At 44.6% G+C, this 19405-nt stretch overlaps 2 protein-coding genes across 7 annotated transcripts in view; one reads left to right on the forward strand and one right to left on the reverse strand.

Moving 5' to 3' along the window:
* Positions 1-4850, reverse strand: part of TUBGCP4 (tubulin gamma complex component 4) — a 30486-nt gene extending 25636 nt beyond the window's left edge. Inside the window, exons 1-2 of one of the 2 annotated variants that reach the window (XM_084774304.1) lie at positions 4629-4850; positions 880-1008 (exon numbers count right to left, since the gene is read on the reverse strand). In XM_084774304.1, the coding sequence (XP_084630430.1) occupies positions 880-1008; positions 4629-4706 (207 nt within the window). In that variant the 5' untranslated portion in view covers positions 4707-4850. The remainder of the gene's footprint in view (positions 1-879; positions 1009-4628) is intronic. The other variant, XM_084774303.1, reaches the window with a different exon arrangement.
* A 1171-nt stretch (positions 4851-6021) lies between these two features.
* Positions 6022-18570, forward strand: ZSCAN29 (zinc finger and SCAN domain containing 29; the record flags this gene model as incomplete). 5 transcript variants are annotated; one of them, XM_084774297.1, is made up of 5 exons in its annotated part: positions 6024-6338; positions 6760-6964; positions 9332-10009; positions 11697-12152; positions 14907-18570. In XM_084774297.1, 5 exons carry the CDS (start codon positions 6024-6026, stop codon positions 15761-15763), a joined length of 2511 nt encoding a protein of 836 aa, XP_084630423.1. The 5 variants fall into 5 exon arrangements, with proteins under 5 accessions (XP_084630425.1, XP_084630427.1, XP_084630423.1 ...); XM_084774298.1 differs by having other exon boundaries at positions 6847-6964; XM_084774300.1 differs by lacking the exon at positions 6024-6338 and adding an exon at positions 6354-6498.
* Between the last annotated feature and the right edge of the window lie 835 nt (positions 18571-19405).

The raw sequence follows: 19405 nt of genomic DNA on the forward strand, positions 1-19405 counted from the left end.
ACCACACACATAAAAAAAAAAAAACACGAACCAAAAAAGTAAAACATGAGTCCTGACAGCCAACCAGGGGTTGTGAGATTCTCATTAAAGGGTTATATAAAATATGGCTTGTCTTTCAGAAGTCCTTCAAGTTGTCTGGTTGGTTCTTGCTGCTTTCCAGGCAGCTGGGTTTGTCTTTATTATTTATTCTCTGGAGGGAAAGGCCTAGTGAATCAGGTCAGTTTCATATAAAACTTCTCATACAGTTTTATATGAGGAAGTAATGATCAACAGTTAAGTAGAAGCTATAGTGGATGACCAGCCCCTTCGGCTAGGTAGAAATCTAGGCAACCAGGCTGAGAGAGGTAGACAGGAGTACTTAACTCAGTATCAGATGTGTTACAAAAGCTTAGGTTCAGGGGATAGAAAGCACAGTGTAGCCAGCCAGAAGATGCTACACAGACTACCAGAAGGATTCTGAGTTCCTAAAGAGAAATGTTCATAGTGTGGACGTGGCCCAGACTGTTTACAACCAGCCTATGCTCTTATGGCACTACAGGAAACTGGAATGAGTCTTCATTTGTCACAAGATGTTACTGTTGTTTACTTTTTACTTTTTTTCCTTTAAGGCACCATTAGGACTTCCTTCAGAAGGTAAGAAGTAGGAATTCTCCTGTCATGCAAGGCAAAATCTATGTGAGACACATGAATAGAGAACAGAATTTTTGTTATTGTTACTTAAGAAAATCAATCAGAGATCCTGCCTTCCTTTGGGCATTTCCAGTGATTCATAAATTCAGGAGCATCCTGTGACTTCCTAACTTATTTCTCAGTGAATTCACTGAGAGTCTGAAGCATCCTTGCCCTGTAGAAGCACACATCCAGAGAACAGCAGCCCACCTGTTGCTGCACATGTCCTGTGTACTGTTCAATAAACTCAAGGAATCGAATGTAGTCTGTGCCGAGCCGGCAGAGGCGGTTCAGAACACTAGTCTCACTGGGGTGAAGAAATGGGAAGTCCTGGGAAACCTGCAAGAAGAGGGACAGTCATAAAGGAAGTTGATGCCTGTTAGTCACCAGCCAAGACTCTTTGTGGTGTAAAATGTTTACATTTTCTTTTCCATTTCTTTTCCTCAAGTTGCCCATGGTTTTCCTTGGCTTTAACTTTCCTTGTTACCAGGTTGGTAACTCTGGTAACAAAGTATTACACTGCTACAAGGTAGTGCTCCTTATCCAGACACAATGGCTTGTTCTTAAAATAGTTTACCTAGAATAAAAAACCCTTCACACACAGGGGCTGGAAAGATGGCTCAATGGATAAAGATGCTTCTCACCAAGCCTGACAACCTGAGTTTGAGTTCTAGGACTCACACAATAGGAGTATCCTCCAAGTTGTCCTGTCCTCTGATCTACACACACACACACACACACACACACACACACACACACACACACACACACACACAGAGGGTGGGGGAGGGAGAGCAGGGAGAGAGAGAGAGAGAGAGAAAGTGAAAGAGAGAGAGAGAGAGAGAGAGAGAGAGAGAGAGAGAAGAGACAAAGAGGACAGGGAAAAGATTTGCTTGGCTCCTATCTTCAAACTATGCCTTGCTTGAAAGCGTAGGCACCTCTCAATCAATGTCTTAGCTTTCATATGTAAGAAGTGGAGAGATGATTAGACATTTATCTGTAAAGGACGTGTGTTAATCAGACAGTGAGTGCTCAATACATATAAGTGCCTTTTATTACTAACAAGACATTTCAAGACTTCTTGTTGACAGTTTTAGAAAAGTTTAGGTTTAAGGGCTACGAAACGGCTCAGAGGGTCAGGCATTGCTGCACAAACCTGAAGATCTGACTTTAATCCCTGGAACCTACATAAAGGTGGAGAAAGAGCAGTGACTCCACGAAGTTGACCTCTACACACACTCTGTGACATGTTGCCATTTTATATTACATACTTAGGGAGGCAGACATTCTTTTTTCCTCTGCCTTCTCTGCTCTCCATTCTGAATCACAGCAACCATCCTGCCTCAGCTTCCTACAGGCTGGGATTACAGACTCCAAGTCAGTCTATTAAACTCAAAGTTACCAATTTAGTTTCAGCAAAACATTCAATATCATGCTACATCTGGGCTTCTCACGGGGTAGTTTTGTTCCAGGGGGCATTCGGCAATGACTGAAACTACTTTTGGTTGTCACAATTGAAGGGATGACACTGTTATCTACAAGACACTACAAATGCTATTTAACATTATGCCATGCACAGACAGCCTCCTCCCCACACAACCAGAACTATCCCATTTAAATTGTCTACAATACAAAAGATGAAAAATCAGGCCTGGAGAGATGGCTCAGAGGTTAACAGCACTGGCTGTTCTAGCAAAGGTCTTGAGTTCATTTCCCAGCAACCACATGGTGACTCACAACTATCTATGAGATCTAGTGCCTTCTAGCCTGCTGGCTCACATGCAGGAAGTTTACTGTGTATAAGTAAATATAAAAGAAAAAGAAAGAAAGAAAGAAGATGAAAAATCCTGCATTAGGGAGCTGGCGAGATGCCTCAGCAGTTAAGAGCACTGGCTGCTCTTCCAGAGGATCCAGGTTAAACTTCCAGCACCCACATGGAGGCATACCAACTGTCGTTAAGTCCAGTGACCTGATGCCCTCTTCTGCACTCAATGGGCACCAGACATACATGTGGTATGTAGACCATAGCTCTTTTAATCAAATGTGAAAACTGTTCTATAGAAAGCATGTAGTACTTGCTGGGGGTTTTGTTGTTGTTGTTTGCTTGTTTTTGTCTTTTTCCACAAATATATGAACATCTGCTATGTGGCAGACACTGTTAAGTGCTATAGGTAAATGAAAACCACTGTGGTCTTCACCACTAAGGGCCATCCCTGCAGAAGAAACACCGTTTAACACATGGCAGCAAGAACAACTGATGAGCTCATTGTGCAAAGCCTGAGAAAGGAAGAAAACTGCAGTTATAAAGAATAAAGGCACAAGTGAAGAATAGGGAAGGCGTGACCACAAAGCTCTTCCAAAGAAACGACTTCAGAGCTGAGGCCTCAGGAGTGAGAGGGTGAAAACGTCTGCTTCAAGCCTTTCTAGCAAAGGAAAAGGAAAGAGGAGGCGTGTGCCACAGCCTGTCATTTACTTTTATTTCAAATTTCTGTCAAGAACCCCCAAGTGCTGGACATTTTCCTCCTCCACGACTGGCAATGTGTCAGTCTTCAAAGATATACATACAAAATTTTAAACCTCCAATTCAAATCTATATGGAGCAAGAGAACTCTATTCAATTTACGTGTTTTAGGGATGAAGAAAGGACCTTCCTGATCATCCAAGGCCTAAGCTGCCAGTACCGCTATGAACAGACACCACACTGTGATCAGATCTTAATTCCTAGGCAGCATAAAGTTCGCCAAGCTTTAGCTTTGTGCATTTGCAAGCTGGGACGAGCAATACTTAAGTTCCTGAGAGCACCAGACACCATTACTAGAAGCAGAGTATGCTAACAGTTCTGATGGTGCAACCAGACAGACCTCAGTTCAAGACTAAGAAGGTATGCTAATTGCAGTCACGTGACCCTGGGAGTTAACTTTCTGAACCTGGATTGTCGCAAGGATTCAATGATCTAATGCACACTGCACTATAGTACACAGCCTCCCACGCCTAGTTAGGCTTCTGTTGCTGCGACAAAACACCACGAGCAAAACACTTGGGGAGGACAGGGTCTACTTCAGCAGAGATGGAAGCAGAGACCGCGGAGGAGCGCTGCCTATTGGCTTGCTCCACCTGGGTGCAACAGCCTGCTTTCTTACAGATTCCACAGGCCAGTATGACAAGGACATTTTCTCAATTCAGTTTCCCTTTTCTTGGATAACTTTAGTTTTTGTCAAGTTGATAGCGTGGGGAGGAGAGAGGGGGGAAGACAGAGAGACAGAAACAGAGAGAGAAACTAAACAATACATCCCTTTTCTGATTACAGAAAACCTCTTTCAAGTTTTTCACCTGGTACAGAAATTTCTGAAAAAAGGAGGGCAACACCGTACGCTTACAAATTCGTTTTTTCATCCAACACAATTTACTGAGTGTTTACAGTGTCTTGAGCTCTTTGTATTTCCACCACTTTCAAAAATCAGTTTGAAAAAATGCAAGCGTGAATACGTAGTATATTCTCTTTTTAGTAATAAACTAGCATCTAATTCCAGATACAGTTTAACAGTAATTTTCTTTTTCTTTTTTCTTTTTTTTTCTTAGACAGTTTCTCTGTTTAACAGCCCTGGCTGTCCTGGAAGCGATTCGATTTGTAGACCAGGCTGACCTCGAACTCACATAGATCCGCCTGCCTCTTCCTCCCCGAGTACTGGAATTACAGGCTTGCGCCAACGCACCAGGTTTAACAGTAAATTTATAGGCTGTAAAAAGTAGAGTTCCCCAGCAGGAGTCTGGGGACCGCAGGGCCGGGTTCACCCCCTCTGGTTCCCCCCCCCACCCCATACACACAGGCGGAGCTAAATCCGGTTGGCCCTGGGTTTTCACAGCTCGCGGGCGCAGTCACTCGGCCTCCCACGGGTCCTCCCACGGGTCCGCCCCTCTGCAGCAGCTCCAACAGCAGGCCCGCCTCTGACCCTGCGTACCTGCAGGCCGCTCCGCTTGTTCCAGGTGAAAATGGACCCCGGGTACCCACTCAGGGCAAAGAGCAGTTCGTGAATCATCTCTGGGGCGGCCCCGGAGTCCCTAGATCTACTTTTCTTTCAGCGCCCCTGCGGGCGCCCACTCGCACCCAGCTCAATCGCTCGTCCCGAAACCACCGCGCGAGGAGCTTCCACAGGGCGCGCGCCGCGTCCCGGAAGTGCGCGCGGCTCAGAGGCTCCCACCGCGGAGCTGCCAGAGGGCGCCGGTGCTACTGCGCACGCGCCCTGGGTGCCCGGAGTGGCTGGCTCGGACTTCCGCCTTGAGAGCCGGGGGCTGGGGTTGGTAGCGGGCGAGGCTGGTCTAACTTGACCCGATTGGGTGATGCTGGCTCAGAAAAAGGGATACGATTGAGCTGACCAGCTGGATGAGAGAGACGCGGCCAGGCGTGGGCCAGAGGGGTCCTCAGGACACCTTGGCAGGGTCTGTAGCACTTTGACCGACTGCACGAAGTCTCCCAGAGTGACCCGGCCGGAGGGGGAAGGAAACAAAGAGGCCGGAACTTGACAGCCGCCGCTGTGGAGTAGCGCTCGAAGCCCACGAACTGGCCCAGCAGTGGCCAGCATGGGCCTCGCTCTCAGGAGAACCACTACTGCCGCCTCTCGGGCTCTCTCGCTTCACTAACTCCTGTAACTCTTTCCCAAGGCCAATTTAGAAGCCCAAGTCAGCTTCCTCGGTGCGTGACCTTTCCTATCTATCGCCCCCGAACTCTTGCTGAGTTCTTCGTCAAGGAGGAGAAAACAAGAGATCCAACCTTCTGCACTTTGCTTCGGGTTGGAAATTTGTAGTTTGGCGTTCAAGGGGCGGGGCTGACAGCAGGGGCTTCCGGAAGAACCGCAGAGGTTCTGGGGGAGATTAGCCACCACTCGCTGGACCGCTTTCTGTTGTCTTCAGCCAAATGTTGGCTTAGCTTTAGATTCCGCCGGCGACCGGCATTCCATGCGGTTTGAGTTCACTGTACAGCTTTGAACTGGGACAGGATCAGATTCAGATGACGAGGGAGCGAAGCAGACAAGTTTCAATATTCTCTGCAACTTCATGGGGGATGCTCTAGGACGTCATTTTGAAAGGGCATTTTCTCCTTGCTCATTGATTTGCTGTTCTGAAATGGTACTTACTGCCTCAGAAAGCCATTTGGAGCATATGGAAAGTCAGGCCGGCTCTGGCAAGATTTTAAATGTAAAGATCTTCCTCTGATAGTGCCATTTCTCTCTACTGTAGGAACAAACTCCTTTTACAGAGACTCGCCTGCAGGGTGTTTCTCCAAGGGCCTGGGAAGATAGTGTACCAAGTCCTGGAACTCAGACACAGAGGAGAGAAAGTGCTTTCTGCTGTCAAGGATGGCCAAACCCACTCTGAGAGAAAATGGCACTAACTCTGAAAGCTTACGGCAGCGCTTCAGAAGATTCCATTACCAGGAAGTGGCCGGGCCTCGGGAGGCTTTCAGCCAACTATGGGAACTTTGTTGTCGATGGCTAAGGCCAGAGGTGCGGACCAAGGAACAGATTGTGGAATTGTTGGTGCTAGAGCAGTTCCTGACCGTGCTGCCTGGGGAGATCCAGAACTGGGTACAGAAGCAATGTCCAGAAAATGGAGAGGAGGCGGTGACACTGGTGGAAGATTTAGAAAGAGAGCCTGGAAGACCTGGGCATTCGGTGAGAAGGAGGAGGAGTTCAGAAGCGTGGGGCTGGGAAGACAGAGGCAAGGATAGAGTTAAGATCAGTCAGGCGGAAGGAGGCTTGATGATTTCTATGGTTGTGGTCTGGAAGGGTTGCTTTTTCGGGTTGGGTTGGTTTGTCTGGAGATGTCATTTGGGTATGTGTACCTTCGCCTACTGTTAGAGTAACTCTTTCAATTCAGTTTCTTAAGAAATGGAAACGTTTTCTCCTGCTGGTATTTGGGTTTCTATAGGTCCAGCCGCTCTAAGCTAATGGAATAAACGCTTGGTTCTCCTAACCTTCCCACCCCTACACTCTGCCCTTGCCTCAGAGGATGGTCTCTTTGGGGATATTAAATTATCTCCTCTAGGAATGCCCCTTGTTATGACCTTGACAATTATTGGGGGGTTGTTTCTAGGTCACAGTCTCTGTGAAGGGGCAGGAAATGCACTCGGAGAAGATGACACCCCTGAAGTCATCACAGGAGTTATTAAATGTTCTGCAGGAGTCAGTGGAACCCCAGCGCAGGGGTGTATCCAAGAAAGAGAGGGCCAGAAGCCCAGCCCTGGGACTACAGGAGCAGACGAACCCAGAGGAGAATCACAAACCTTTTCAAAGGAGCGGTGAGGAGTAGATTCATGTGGGAAGATAGAGTTCCAAGTTGGGAAGTAGGGTTGGGAGTAGAGAGTGGGAAAGGAATTTCAGAAGTAGGGGAACCTGTCAAATGTGAGGTTGTTGGACTGGCTGAAGATAGGTAGTTCAGCCTTCCGGTACAGTAAGTATTCTTAGATTTCTTCCTCTGATAAGTCTGCCTAGTTTTTATTACAATTGGGAATAATTTTACTTCTTGATGCTAGATGCTTATTTTCTAGATACATTTTTTTCTATACTGAAAATACCTTTTAGTTGTTTTTCTTTTCCCTCTATTATCTCCTTTCTTTAGGCGTAAGGTGGTATTCTCTACATTGGAACTTTGAAGTTCTTTAAATATGTTACTTGTGCAGAATGAAATTATATCTGTATTATTCTTGTGAGGTCTGTTATGTAAAGACAGTAAGAATTTTACTTCAGAATTTGGCAACATCCTCCAGGAAAGCCCAGCATACGACTATATCTTTGCTCACCTGGTCACCTCAGGACTCCTGTACTTATTGAGTGCCTTTCGACCCAGTCACTTCTACTTTATTTTGTAGAACTTGTTTTTCTTCTTTGTGCTTTATTGAACTACATTTTGTGTTTATTATTTAAAACTTGTTGAGGTTGTTTTGAATTCTGATCTTATCATCCAATATAACCAGTAATAGCATTCTTGGTTAGTTTGATAATGCTCTTTAGTCATCCATAGGAGATACCTCAACCTCAGTATCAGGACCTGCAGAATTAATCAGGTTTTAAACACCTACCATGTGCTGCAGGGTACATATACCTCAGCGAAGGCACCTGTTGGCCAACGAGCTGGCTCAGCTGATAATGGTACTTGCTGCATAAGCCTGGTGACCTGAGTAGAAGCAAGTCTATGAAGTTGTTCTCAACCTCTACATGCACTGTGGCATGTGTACCCCACATATATCATGGACACAAAAAGTTTTGTTCAAGAACCTGCTATCAAAGAGCTTACAATATAATTTAAGAATATACAGTGAGGAGCTGAGCGTAGTGGCGCACGCCTTTAATCCCAGCACTTGGGAGGCAGAGGCAGGTGGATCGCTGTGAGTTCGAGGCTAGCCTGGTCTACAGATCGAGTCCAGGACAGCCAAGGCTATATAGAGAGACCCTGTCTCGAAAAACCAAAAAAAAAAAAAAAAAAAAAAAGAAGAATATACAGTGAGTTATGAATATGTACTGAACTCAACTATCTGGGAAAAAAAGTGTTAAGGACTGCTCAGTTGTTCTATAGGAGCTTTGGCAGGGTGGCCATAAGATGGGGCTGTAGGGAGCACTTTCTGAGGGCATTGGCAAGGGGCTTTCCAGACGATGGGTGGGTGCCGACAGGAAGAATGGAGGCATAGAGGTGCTCAGTGTTCTTGAGGGAACAGGAATGGACAGAACATGCTCGACACGGAGGTTAAAAGTTCAGCAGGATCGCACATGAGCCGAGGAGCCAGCAGGGCAGTGACCGCTGTGGTGCCAGCTAAGGGAGGATTAAGGGTCTGGACACGGATGGAGAGGACGTGCTGAGAGAAACAGAATTTGGTGACTGAGTGTGAAGCAAGTTGAAGACAAGCCCCCCCCACTCCCCACCCTCACCCCCCCAAACTCTTGAAATCACTGAATTTAATTCTCAGGACTCGAGTGAAGAAATTAGGAGGCAGGAGTGACTGATTGGAAAGTGCTACCATCTGCCAACAAGTGGTGTGAGGCTAGGGAACAACTTGGAAATATTTGCTCTAAAAACAAAATAGAGCATTTTCTTCTCTTGTTCCTAGAACAGAAAATAGAATCTTTCTCATCTTTTGAGGTTTCTTGTATCTTTTCTATTCTTCAACCCATTGAGCTTTCCAAAAACATAGCCTTTATAATCGTTTTTGTTTGTTTGAGGCAGGGTTTCTCTGTGCATCCTTGGCTGTCCTGGACGCCCTTTGTAGACCAGGCTGGCCTCAGACTCACAGCAATCCACCAGCCTCTGCCTCCCAAGGGCTAGGGCTAAAGCTGTGCCACCACGCCTGGCTCCTTTATAATCTTTTAGGTAGAGGCTGTGAGTGTAGCTCAGTTTGTAGAATGCAGTGTGCACAAGGCCTCATTTTCCCCTGCACCCTATGAAACTTAGCTAGGTATTACACACGTGTAATTCTAGCACTTAGATGGAGGCAACTTAGATCAGAAGGCCACGGTCATCCTCCACTCCATAGCCTCGTTCTGGCTAGTCTGAGCTATATGAGGCCCTAAGTCAAACAAGAAGAAAGAGGCAAGGCTGATTTGAAAGGGTTTTGCTGCTGCTGTTGTGATCAGTCCAAACTGTGATACTTTGGTTTGTGCTTCCCCACAAACAGGATTTGTATTTCCTAAACCTGATGTGGTGTCCAGGTTGGATCAAGGGGAGCCGTGGATCCCAGATCTGTTCAGCTCCAAGGAGAAGGATGTCCCCAAAGGCAGCAGCGCAGGAGACAGACCGTTACCATCCGAGAGTGAGAGAACCAGCTGGGTGGAACAGGACCACTGGGTCTTCGATGATGAGAAGGTGGTGGGTGTGCACTGGGGTTATGAAGAGACTAGAACACTCCTTGCAATTCTCAGTCAGACCGAATTTTATGAAGCTCTCCGAAACTGCCACAGGAACAGTCAAGTGTACGGGGCTGTGGCTGAGAGGCTGCGTGCGTATGGTTTCCTCCGGACCCTGGAACAGTGCCGGACCAAGTTCAAGGGCCTTCAGAAGAGCTACAGGAAGGTCAAGAGTGGTCATCCACCTGATACTTGCCCCTTTTTTTATGAGATGGAAGCCCTGATGAGTGCCCAGGTCATTGCCTTGCCCATTAATGGACTGGAAGAGGCAGCCTCCCATGCTGGCCAGGCCAGCAGTGAGACTGAGGCTGAGGAGCCAGGGCAGAGCGCCTGGCAGCATGAGGATGGAGAGGAGGCTATGGCTGAAAGGTCTGACAGTGATGGCCTGGAGGCAGCCCCCAAGGACCCCGGCAACTCACCTGCATCTGTGCTGTTCCCAAGCCCCAGTGGTAAGTAGCTTTTTGGGGCTTTTTACAGTTTGATTTGAGGAGCAATGGAACTGGATGTGGGGCCAGCTTTATAAATCAGGTTCACTGAAAATATTACAAAGATACTTCGGTTTTCCCACCTCCTTTTTAACAGTGAAATTTTAAAATGGGGATAAATCATGACTGAAGAAAAAGACTTTTCATTATTTTTGTTCTCATCGCTTCCTGCCTTTCCATATTTCCTCAGATCTTTTGGTTCTTGTCTGTTCCGCTTTACTCCTAGTAAATGGAAAATAGTGGAAGGATGTGTTCTCAGATGGGAGGAGGGCAGTGTGAACCTTGCCTCTCCTTCCCAGGGTACCTTCAGGCAGCAGCGTGGAGAACCATCCCCTGTTCCTTTCCTAAAAGCACTGTAGTGAGACCTGCAGCGTAATGCCAGGGCAAAGATGCACTGTTCTTGCCTCTTTCCTCATTCTGGCCCCTGCAGGGCTCCACCCTGAAGGTCAAGTACATGACTATTATAAGATTCTTGAGGTCTCTGCTCTGGCTGGGGTTGCCTAATGGAGACAGTAAGCGATGAAGACAGGCCGTGATGGGGATTTGCAGCAGTGTGATTCTGAAAGAGGCGGTTCCTTAGAGTATTAGTTTATTATTTCACTTATTATTTAAAATTTAGTGAAGTTCATTTAAAGAACTTGTAAATTAAAAATAAAACAATAACAAAACCCCACCCAAACTATCCAGAACCAGTTTGAATATTGATTCTGAAGCCATGGAGCTTCCCATTGGAGTTTACACTTTGACTATTAAATATGAAATCATTCTATAGGAAGAGAATAGGCATGGGGAAAAGTTAGGGAGGTTAGGGATGGAACATTGTGGCTGACAGGAGTTATGGGTCTTTTTCCTGACCAGTGAGTTTTCTAGTTGAGATCAGAATTCCAGAAAAACTAGTAAATGGGAAGAGAAATACACTCTACAGATGTGCTTAGTCTATCTATACTGGTTGTTTTTCTTGCCACTGGGACAAAATACCTGGCAAAGGCAACTTAAATAAGGAAGGGGTCTTTTTTTTTGGCTCACAGTTTGAGTGTGTCCATCATGCTGGGAAAGACGTGGTGTTGAGAGCTACTCTCAATATGGCTGTAGGAGCAGGAAGTAGCAGGTTATGCTGCATCTATAGCCAGGAAGCAGAGAGTGATGCATGCTGGTGCTCAGCTTGCTTTCTTCTACCTTTTGTCTGGGACCCTAGCCCATGGGATGGTGTCACCCACATTCAGGGTGGGTCTTCTCTTAGTTAAACCTTTCTGGAAACAGCCTCAGAGACATGCCCAGAGTATGTCTAGTCAAGTTGATAATGAAGATTAGCCTGACATCACAGTGCATACTGACTGTTCCGGTGATGATGTGGAAGGGCTTCTTTTAAGTGACTAAATTGTACTAAAGGATACAGAAGCAAAAACATGTATGATGCATGATAGGTCTGTGGAACATGAACCCTTTAAATCTAGACACCTGAGCTTAGGTGGCTTCCCTCTGTCTCTCCTTTGCTTATAAACTGATCCCCAGACCTCATGCAAGCTTAAGGTACACCCTGAGCTAGTGTCTCCAGCTTAAGTGGTTTTCCTTGAAGCAGGCAATAAGACTGAAAAGTTGAGGCTCTAAAGCTCTGGGTTTAAGAGATGGTGAAATCTCTCTTCTGGTGCAGGTGTACACTGGGGCTATGAGGAAACCAAGACTTACCTTGCAATTCTTAGTGAGACTCAGTTCTACAAAGCCCTCCAGAACTGTCACCGCAACAGCCAGTTATATGGAGCAGTTGCTGAGAAGTTGTGGGACTGTGGCTTCCTTAGGACCCCAGAGCAATGTCGGACCAAATTTAAAAGCCTACAAGCCAGCTATCGGAAAGTCAAGAAGGGCCGAGCACCAGAAACCTGCCCCTTCTTTGAAGAAATGGATGCTTTGGTGAGTGCCCGGGTTGCTGCTCCACCTAGTGATGACCAGGAAAAAGAAACAGCTTCTTGCTGCCTCCAGGGAACCAGTGAGGCTGAAACTGAGCAGCAAGCTGAGGACTCAGAAGATTCAGATGATGATGAAGACTACACTGAGCTACCTCCAGGGGCTGTTACAACCCGTGCCCCGGTCTTATTCCAGAGCCCCCACGGTAAGGTTCTTTATTTCTACTTTTTGAGATAGCATTTCACGTAGGTGAGATGGCCCTGAACTCAGTGCATTGTAACTGGTCCGACTTTCTATGTCCACCCCAGCTCTGAATAATGACACAGAGACATATTTATAATAGCGTTTGGGCTTTGACTTAGGCTTGCTTCCCAACCAGCTCTTTACTTAAATTAATCTGTTTAATCTATGTCCTACTATGTGGTTCTGTACCTCTTCCTACACCTGACTTTCTCCGTGTCTCATGGGAGAATCCTTTCCCCCTTTCTTTCCCAGAGTTCTTTCTTTCTCCGAAATCCTGCCTGTTCTTTCCTGCCTTTGCTGTAGGCTGGTCAGCTCTTTAATGAACCAATCAGAAGGTGATGGAGAGTAATGTTTACAAAACACCAAGACAGGTGATGCTTAACAATACCAAGGTCCAGTCTGTACTCAGCTCTCTGCTGGTGCAGAAATCAGCATTTGAGTATACAAGCACAACCTTCACACAGTGAACAAAAACATCACTCCGACAGTGCATGGTCAGCGATGGCCTTACCCTCCTGACCCTTCTGTCTCTACTTCCTAAGTGGTGGTATTACCGATGTGTGCTTCCATGCCCACTTCAGATTCTTGTAGTTCTTATGGTATAAATAGCAAAAGGGAAGCTATAGGACTTAAGGGAAAAACCCAGAGATTGAGAGCTGGCGTCTGTACCCAGCTTTCCTGAGTACCTATCTTTTTTTCCCCATGTTTCCTATCAAAACAGCTTAGTGAGAAGATGTAAATTATTGATGTGGCCCCTTTTATCAGACGACAGCATCACCTGAGATGGTTGCAAGCGTTTAGATTTGTGGTCTCTTTCATGTGCTTCTAGGTGATTTAGTGCAAGTTACTTAACCCCTAAATGTGTTCTGCATTAAGACCTTTGGCTGGAGGCGTAGTCTAGTGGTAGAGTGCTTGCTTGTTCAACATGCCCCAGGCTCCGGGTTAATATCATTCATACTGGGAGTCAAACAAAAACTATGTTACAAGGTTGGTGTACCAGAGGTGCTGGGGAAGCAGCCATCACAGTGCTAGGCACATAGTAGATACTCAACAAACAAGAGTCTTCACTTCCTTAAATCTTTCAGATCAGCATTAATATTTTACTAAAAATGTTGACTTCTGGATTTGGGAAACATTAAACAACCCTCTTGGCACTGCACAATCCATATTAAGGATTCTAAAATCTCAGTCAATCCAGAAAATTTGTATTTTATGGACAACCTCACAAGTGTTAAGCTTCTAGGGAAGACACACACAGGCTGACGCTCAGTATTCTTTTGCGTGTAGATTTAGGGAACTCAGGGTCCAAAGTTAGCCTGAAACACATGAATGAGTGCAAATTCTCGTAGTTTAGGATGAGAGGTTTGGCATGTGCTTTTTAGAATGTTAAAATTGTGCTTAATTGGGCTAAATTATATATTTTCTTCAACATTTAGGTTATGGAGAATTTCTAGTGGAGCTTTTCTCGTTTGAGGTCCTTTGTTTTTTAAAAGATGCTAAGTATTTTTTTTCTTCTCTGCCTTCCCCCCCTCATATACTGGAATGTAAGGAGACTTACCAAAACTATTTCTGGATATAGAAATTTCCCAGGAAGTGTTCCTGGGCGTTTCTTTTAATCCTGTTAATCACTGGCAATTGATGAGACCATGGTGTGGCTGAGAGATGGCAGAATGACGGTGTGCAAAGTGTCTTTTGGTAAACACAGAAATTATCTTCTGGTGACTTCTTGCTGCTCTGAGTTTCTCAGCAGATACTGGCTATTCAGATATAGATGAAAGGCTTGATAAGTCCTACATAGGAAATTAAAATACTGGAACTTTAGTAATTCTAATATAAATAGCAATTTGGAGACAAGAGTTTTCCTAATTTTTTTTACTATTATTTGAGACAGGGTCTCACTATGCAGCCCTGGCTGGCCTGGACCTTGCTTTGTAGACCAGGCTGGCTTTAAACTCATAGAAATCCATCTGCCTGCTTCTTCCTCCCAAGTGCTAGGATTAAAGTGTGTACCGCCAGACCCCATTTAAAATTTTTTCAAATACCTTAAAAAACTTTTTGCTTTTTCGAGACAGGGTCTCTCTGTGTACCCTTGGCTGTCCTGGACTCGCTTTGTAGACCAGGCTGGCCTAGAACTCACAGCGATCCGCCTGCCTCTGCCTCCTGAGTGCTGGGATTAAAGGCGTGCGCCACCATGCCCGCTTACCTTAAAAAAATATGTCTGTGCATGTTTGAGAATATGTGTCCAAAGGAAGCCAGAGACATCAAATTTCCTGGAGCTGGAGTAACAGGTAGCTGTGAGCCCACCTGCTATCAGTGCTGGAAACGGAACTCAGGTTCTCTGAAAACCAGTACATGTCTTTGACCTCTGAGTCATCTCTCGCATCTCCCGTGTGTCTTACTTTTATTTATTTAGGGGCACATACACATAGCACATGTGCGGAGGTCGTCAGATAATTCATGGAGTTGTTTCTCTCATTCCCTTGTGGGATCCAGGAATTGAACTCAGGTTATCAGACTGAGCAGCCAGCACCTTCCTCTGCTGAGCCATTTTGCCCCTCCCCATCCTACACCTTAGGAATTCAAAATGTGGAACTGACCATTTATTAGTAATCATCTAATGTAATGTAATGTAATGCTTGTTTCTCTCAGGTTTGCTTTGTTGTGGTACAAATAATTAAGGCAATGAGTGACTATTCAAATTGTGTTCTTGTATTAGGTTTCGAGGCTGGATTTGATAATGAAGAGAATCCAAAACGAGATATTTCTGAGGAAGTGAGGCTGCATAGGACATTACTTGCAAGGTCTGAAAGGAAAATTACCCGTCATGTTAATCACGGTAAAGCTAATAAGAAAGCATGTTTATCAGAAAGCCAGTGGGAAAAGACGCAAAGCGAGAAAAAAAGAAAGCTGGCACTTCCAGAGAAGAATATAGGTAAAGTCCTGACTTACCAGAGCCCAGGCTTGGGAGATAGACCCTATAAATATCTCAGATGTGGCAAAAACTTTGGCTCTAAGTCCCGTCTCGTGAATCAGGTAGAGAGTCCATATAAATGTGCAGACTGTGGGAAGAGCTTCAGTCGGAGTGCACGCCTCATCAGGCACCGAAGAATCCACACTGGAGAAAAACCTTACAAGTGTCTTGACTGTGGGAAAGGTTTCCGTGACAGTTCCAATTTCATTACCCATCGGAGAATCCACACAGGAGAAAAACCTTATCAGTGTGGGGAGTGTGGAAAACGCTTCAATCAGAGCTCAAGCCTTATAATTCACCAAAGAACCCATACAGGAGAAAAGCCTTATCAGTGTGGGGAGTGTGGGAAAAGCTTCAATAACAGTTCTCATTTCAATGCACACAGGAGGATACACACAGGAGAGCGCCCGCACGTGTGTTCTGACTGTGGTAAGAGTTTTAGTAAGAGTTCTGACTTACGTGCACATCATAGAACTCACACAGGAGAGAAGCCCTATGGATGCCATGATTGTGGCAAGTGCTTCAGTAAGAGCTCTGCCCTTAATAAACACCGAGAGATCCATACCCGAGAAAAGCTGCTGTCACAGCCAGGGCTTAAGTAAGCTCCCGAGGAAGGGCCTCAGCTATGTACTGTTTGGGAAGTCCTCGCCTGCTTTGTGCCTGCTGGCTTAGGAAGCACTCCTCAGGATTTTTTGCCACTGTTTGTTTCTTATGCTTCCCAGATATAAGCAAGGCAAATGTCTGTGGTTTTAAGATACACAGTAGATTTTGGTTTGAACTGATGGTAATACCTCAACCTTCTCCCTGCCCATGTTGTCCGTAGCGAGGATGTGGTAGCATATCCACCCCGTGGATCTCCTGCATAGCCTTCACTCAGCCTGTCATTCAACTAGAAAACCCAGCAGCAGTTTTTCAAGAAGCTGTGAGACTTTGCTCATTAGTTGGGCCATCCTGGTCACTTAAACCTGTGTAGTCTTCACTTATCTTAAGAGAGAGTTTAAAGTCCATTGTGGTTCTATCTGTTTCCATTAATCTGGGGTTGGGGATGTAGCTCAGTGGTGGAGCACTTGCCTAGTATGCACAAGGCCCTGGGTTCCAAGTTCCAACCTGAGTGAGCATGTCTGTCTGTCTGTCTGTCTGTCTCTCTCTCTCTTGTTGGCTCTATTTCTTAACAATTATACTTTATTATACAACCCAACTATCCTATACAAGAGGGAAAAAAGGTTAAAGGGAAACAAGAGTAAACCTTCTGTTCCACGGGACGGATCCCTAGGTGTCTCTGGCCTGGACGCTGGTCCGGCCTGTATGCTGGTCGTCTCCCTGATCCACGTGTGCTCCTGCTCCAAACCTGTAGCCTTCTTCTGTCCTCTCCGCCACAAATGCCGGTCAGGGTGTCTGTCTGTCTGTCTGTCTCTCTCTCTCTCTCTACACCCCCCCACACAAGTATGGGTGTATGTGCAGATAGTCAGGTAAACAATGTAAGCCTTCTATAAACACTGAATTTTTTAGTTTCTTCCATATTCTACAGGGTTATAATAGAATATCCTGCATTTACAGCATCTTGTTTGATTTTTCTCTTTTCTTTTCCCTCCTTTCTTCATCCTCCTCTTCATCTAAATTTCATCTGTCCCTTATGGATTAGAAGCCAAAAGAGCAAACTAGAGATGTAGTGGTAGAAAAAGCAGTTAAAGCTGCCAAGAGAAGTCATCTCTTTTTCCTACACTCCACATACCAAGGACAGTGTTATGTAGCCTATGGGTACTCAATACTAATTGCAAGGAGCAAAACCACTTCCATTTTCCCAAGTATAGGTAGAACACACTTTACTTTTCCTGACAGGGAAGATGGTAGAGCTACTAGTCTACACACACACACACACACACACACACACACACACACACACACACACATTCTCTCTCTCTCTCTCTCTCTCTCTCTCTCTCTCTCTCTCTCAATAAGAATATCTATTTAAACACAAAATTATGGGTTTTCACAATTGAATGGTATTGAATTAATTCCCATATATTCATAGTCGTATGATAAGCCCTGTACAGTACAAGTGAAAGGCCCTACCCTTGTCCTTACACTGGAAAACAGATAATACACGGACAGATAGGCACAAATATATAGTTGCAACATTTATTATTTTTTAAAGACAAGGTCTCACTATGTAGACCTGGCTGACCTGGAACTCCCCACAGAGATTACAATGGCCTGGAATTCACAGAGATCCTGATGCTTCAGTCTTCAGAGTGCTAGGATTAAAGGTGAGGTGTGCGTAACCACAACAGGTGGCGAGTGTTTTTAAAGAAATCTAGTAAGCTTAGTAATATTACTACGCAAGACATAGATTTTAATATAACTTGCTCTGAAAAAAAAATCTGGAAAGTATTTCTTTCAGGAAACAGTAAGCATTCAAAGGGAGGAAAGTAAATTAGAGTAGGACAGACCTTCCAAAACTAGTTGTAAACTTGATGCTGGGCGAGTGAGAAATGGGAGAGCAGCAAGGCAAAGGATGAAAGATGTAAAGTGCACTAAAGCTTGAAGCAGGAGAAACATCTTGACCCCATGACACAGCTGTGCAGCAGGCAGAGACTCAGCAGAGACAGGGAAGGCTAGAGGGAGACCCTGAGTTGTGCTGTGCTGTGCTTACTGATGGCAGCATAGCAGCGTGGCTCTGGGAAAAATGGGTTTTAGCAGACTAGCTCCTTTGGGAGATAAACATCAAAAATTACTATCTATTGAAGATACTTTGATGAGCAGGTCAGAGAAAAGATGACCACAGCCAGATGGCCAAGACCTGGGAGAGCTAATTTTTATGTTTCACATTTATTAGATACCCATGGCTAGGTTAAGATCTGAGATAGTAGTTAGGCTATAGACTATTCTAAAATTTATTAGGATGAGTAATTAATTAGGGTTCTGGTGTGGAGGAATTCTTAACAAAGAACTAACATAGCAATTAAAGGAAAATGGTATCTCAATTATGCTGCACAACACAAGAAACCCTTGTATAAAGCAGAGCCTTGGGTTCTGAGATGGCTTTGGAAGTGAGCTGCAATGTTAAGGAAAATGGGATTATTATCTTTAGTATTAATCTGTCTATATATAGTACTGTGGAAAAAGCATTAGAGTATTAGCAAACAGATGGTTCCAAGTGTTTTGTGTGTATGTTCAACTGCTTCTTGTTCTCTTCCTGTAAAGCAGAATAATGTTTATACCTAGTCTGCCTCTCAGGGATATCATGTTAATAAAAGTTATATCCATAATGAGCTCTGTTCTTTGGGTATTTCAGTGCAAATTTTATATATGCAAATTATATAAAATTATTAACTTGGTCAAAGTTCTTATGACCAAATTGTGGATGTCAGGAAAATAAATTCTCTGATTTTTTTTCTTGTTATTATAAGTTACCTGTCTGAATCTTTACATTGTAGCTAAAGGAACAAATTAAAATCACTTCAAGAGCAAGGTTTAAATTACATAGAACCAATCCATCAACTTATGAGAAGATGATGTAAAAGGAACAGGGTGAACTCTTACTAAAGGAAGACCCAGTTTATCTCAAACTACCTCAAATAAATACCGCCCAAATACCCTCTGCCATTGCTGAGGATGGAGAGAAGCAAAAGTGAGCCTAAGAGAAAGCACTAAGGGAAAGCAAGGGGTCCAGGCTCTACCTCCGTAATATCTACAGCCTTTGTGGAAGAGGCATGCACAGAAATGTGTGGTAATAAAAAAGCTATTGTCATCTTTTCTGTTTCCCTACTTTCTCATTGAATTATTATACGTACTAATTTTGTGTCAGTTTTTATTCTCTAACTCTTCTAAAGGCTGTAAATGCCTACATTGAAGGTGAAGATGTAGCTCAGTAGAGTGCTTGCCTAGCATGGGTAAGGCCCTGTATTCCATTCTCTAGCACAGTAAAGAGAAAAGATTGCATTTAACGGATTTATTTTTATCTGCATAAGTGGAGGTAGTTAGAAATATAAGGTTGTAAAACACATATCTAAGAATTTTGAAAGTTTAAGTACTTTCCTCTATCGTGCACCCTAAGAGAAAGACACAGTAATCTCAACCTTAATTATTAAGGGTGTCACCAGGCTGCTTCTCTGAGATTAGGGAAAACATGGATTCTAAGGAGAGCAATTCAAACATACCTTATTGTCTTAGTGTTTTTAGTGCTGTGATAAAACACCATAACCAAAAGCAGCTCGAGGAAGAAAGTTTATTGTCTCTTACAA

Source organism: Acomys minous (genome assembly GCF_964271855.1).
Source record: "Acomys minous genome assembly, chromosome: 3".
Taxonomy (NCBI): domain Eukaryota; kingdom Metazoa; phylum Chordata; class Mammalia; order Rodentia; family Muridae; genus Acomys; species Acomys minous.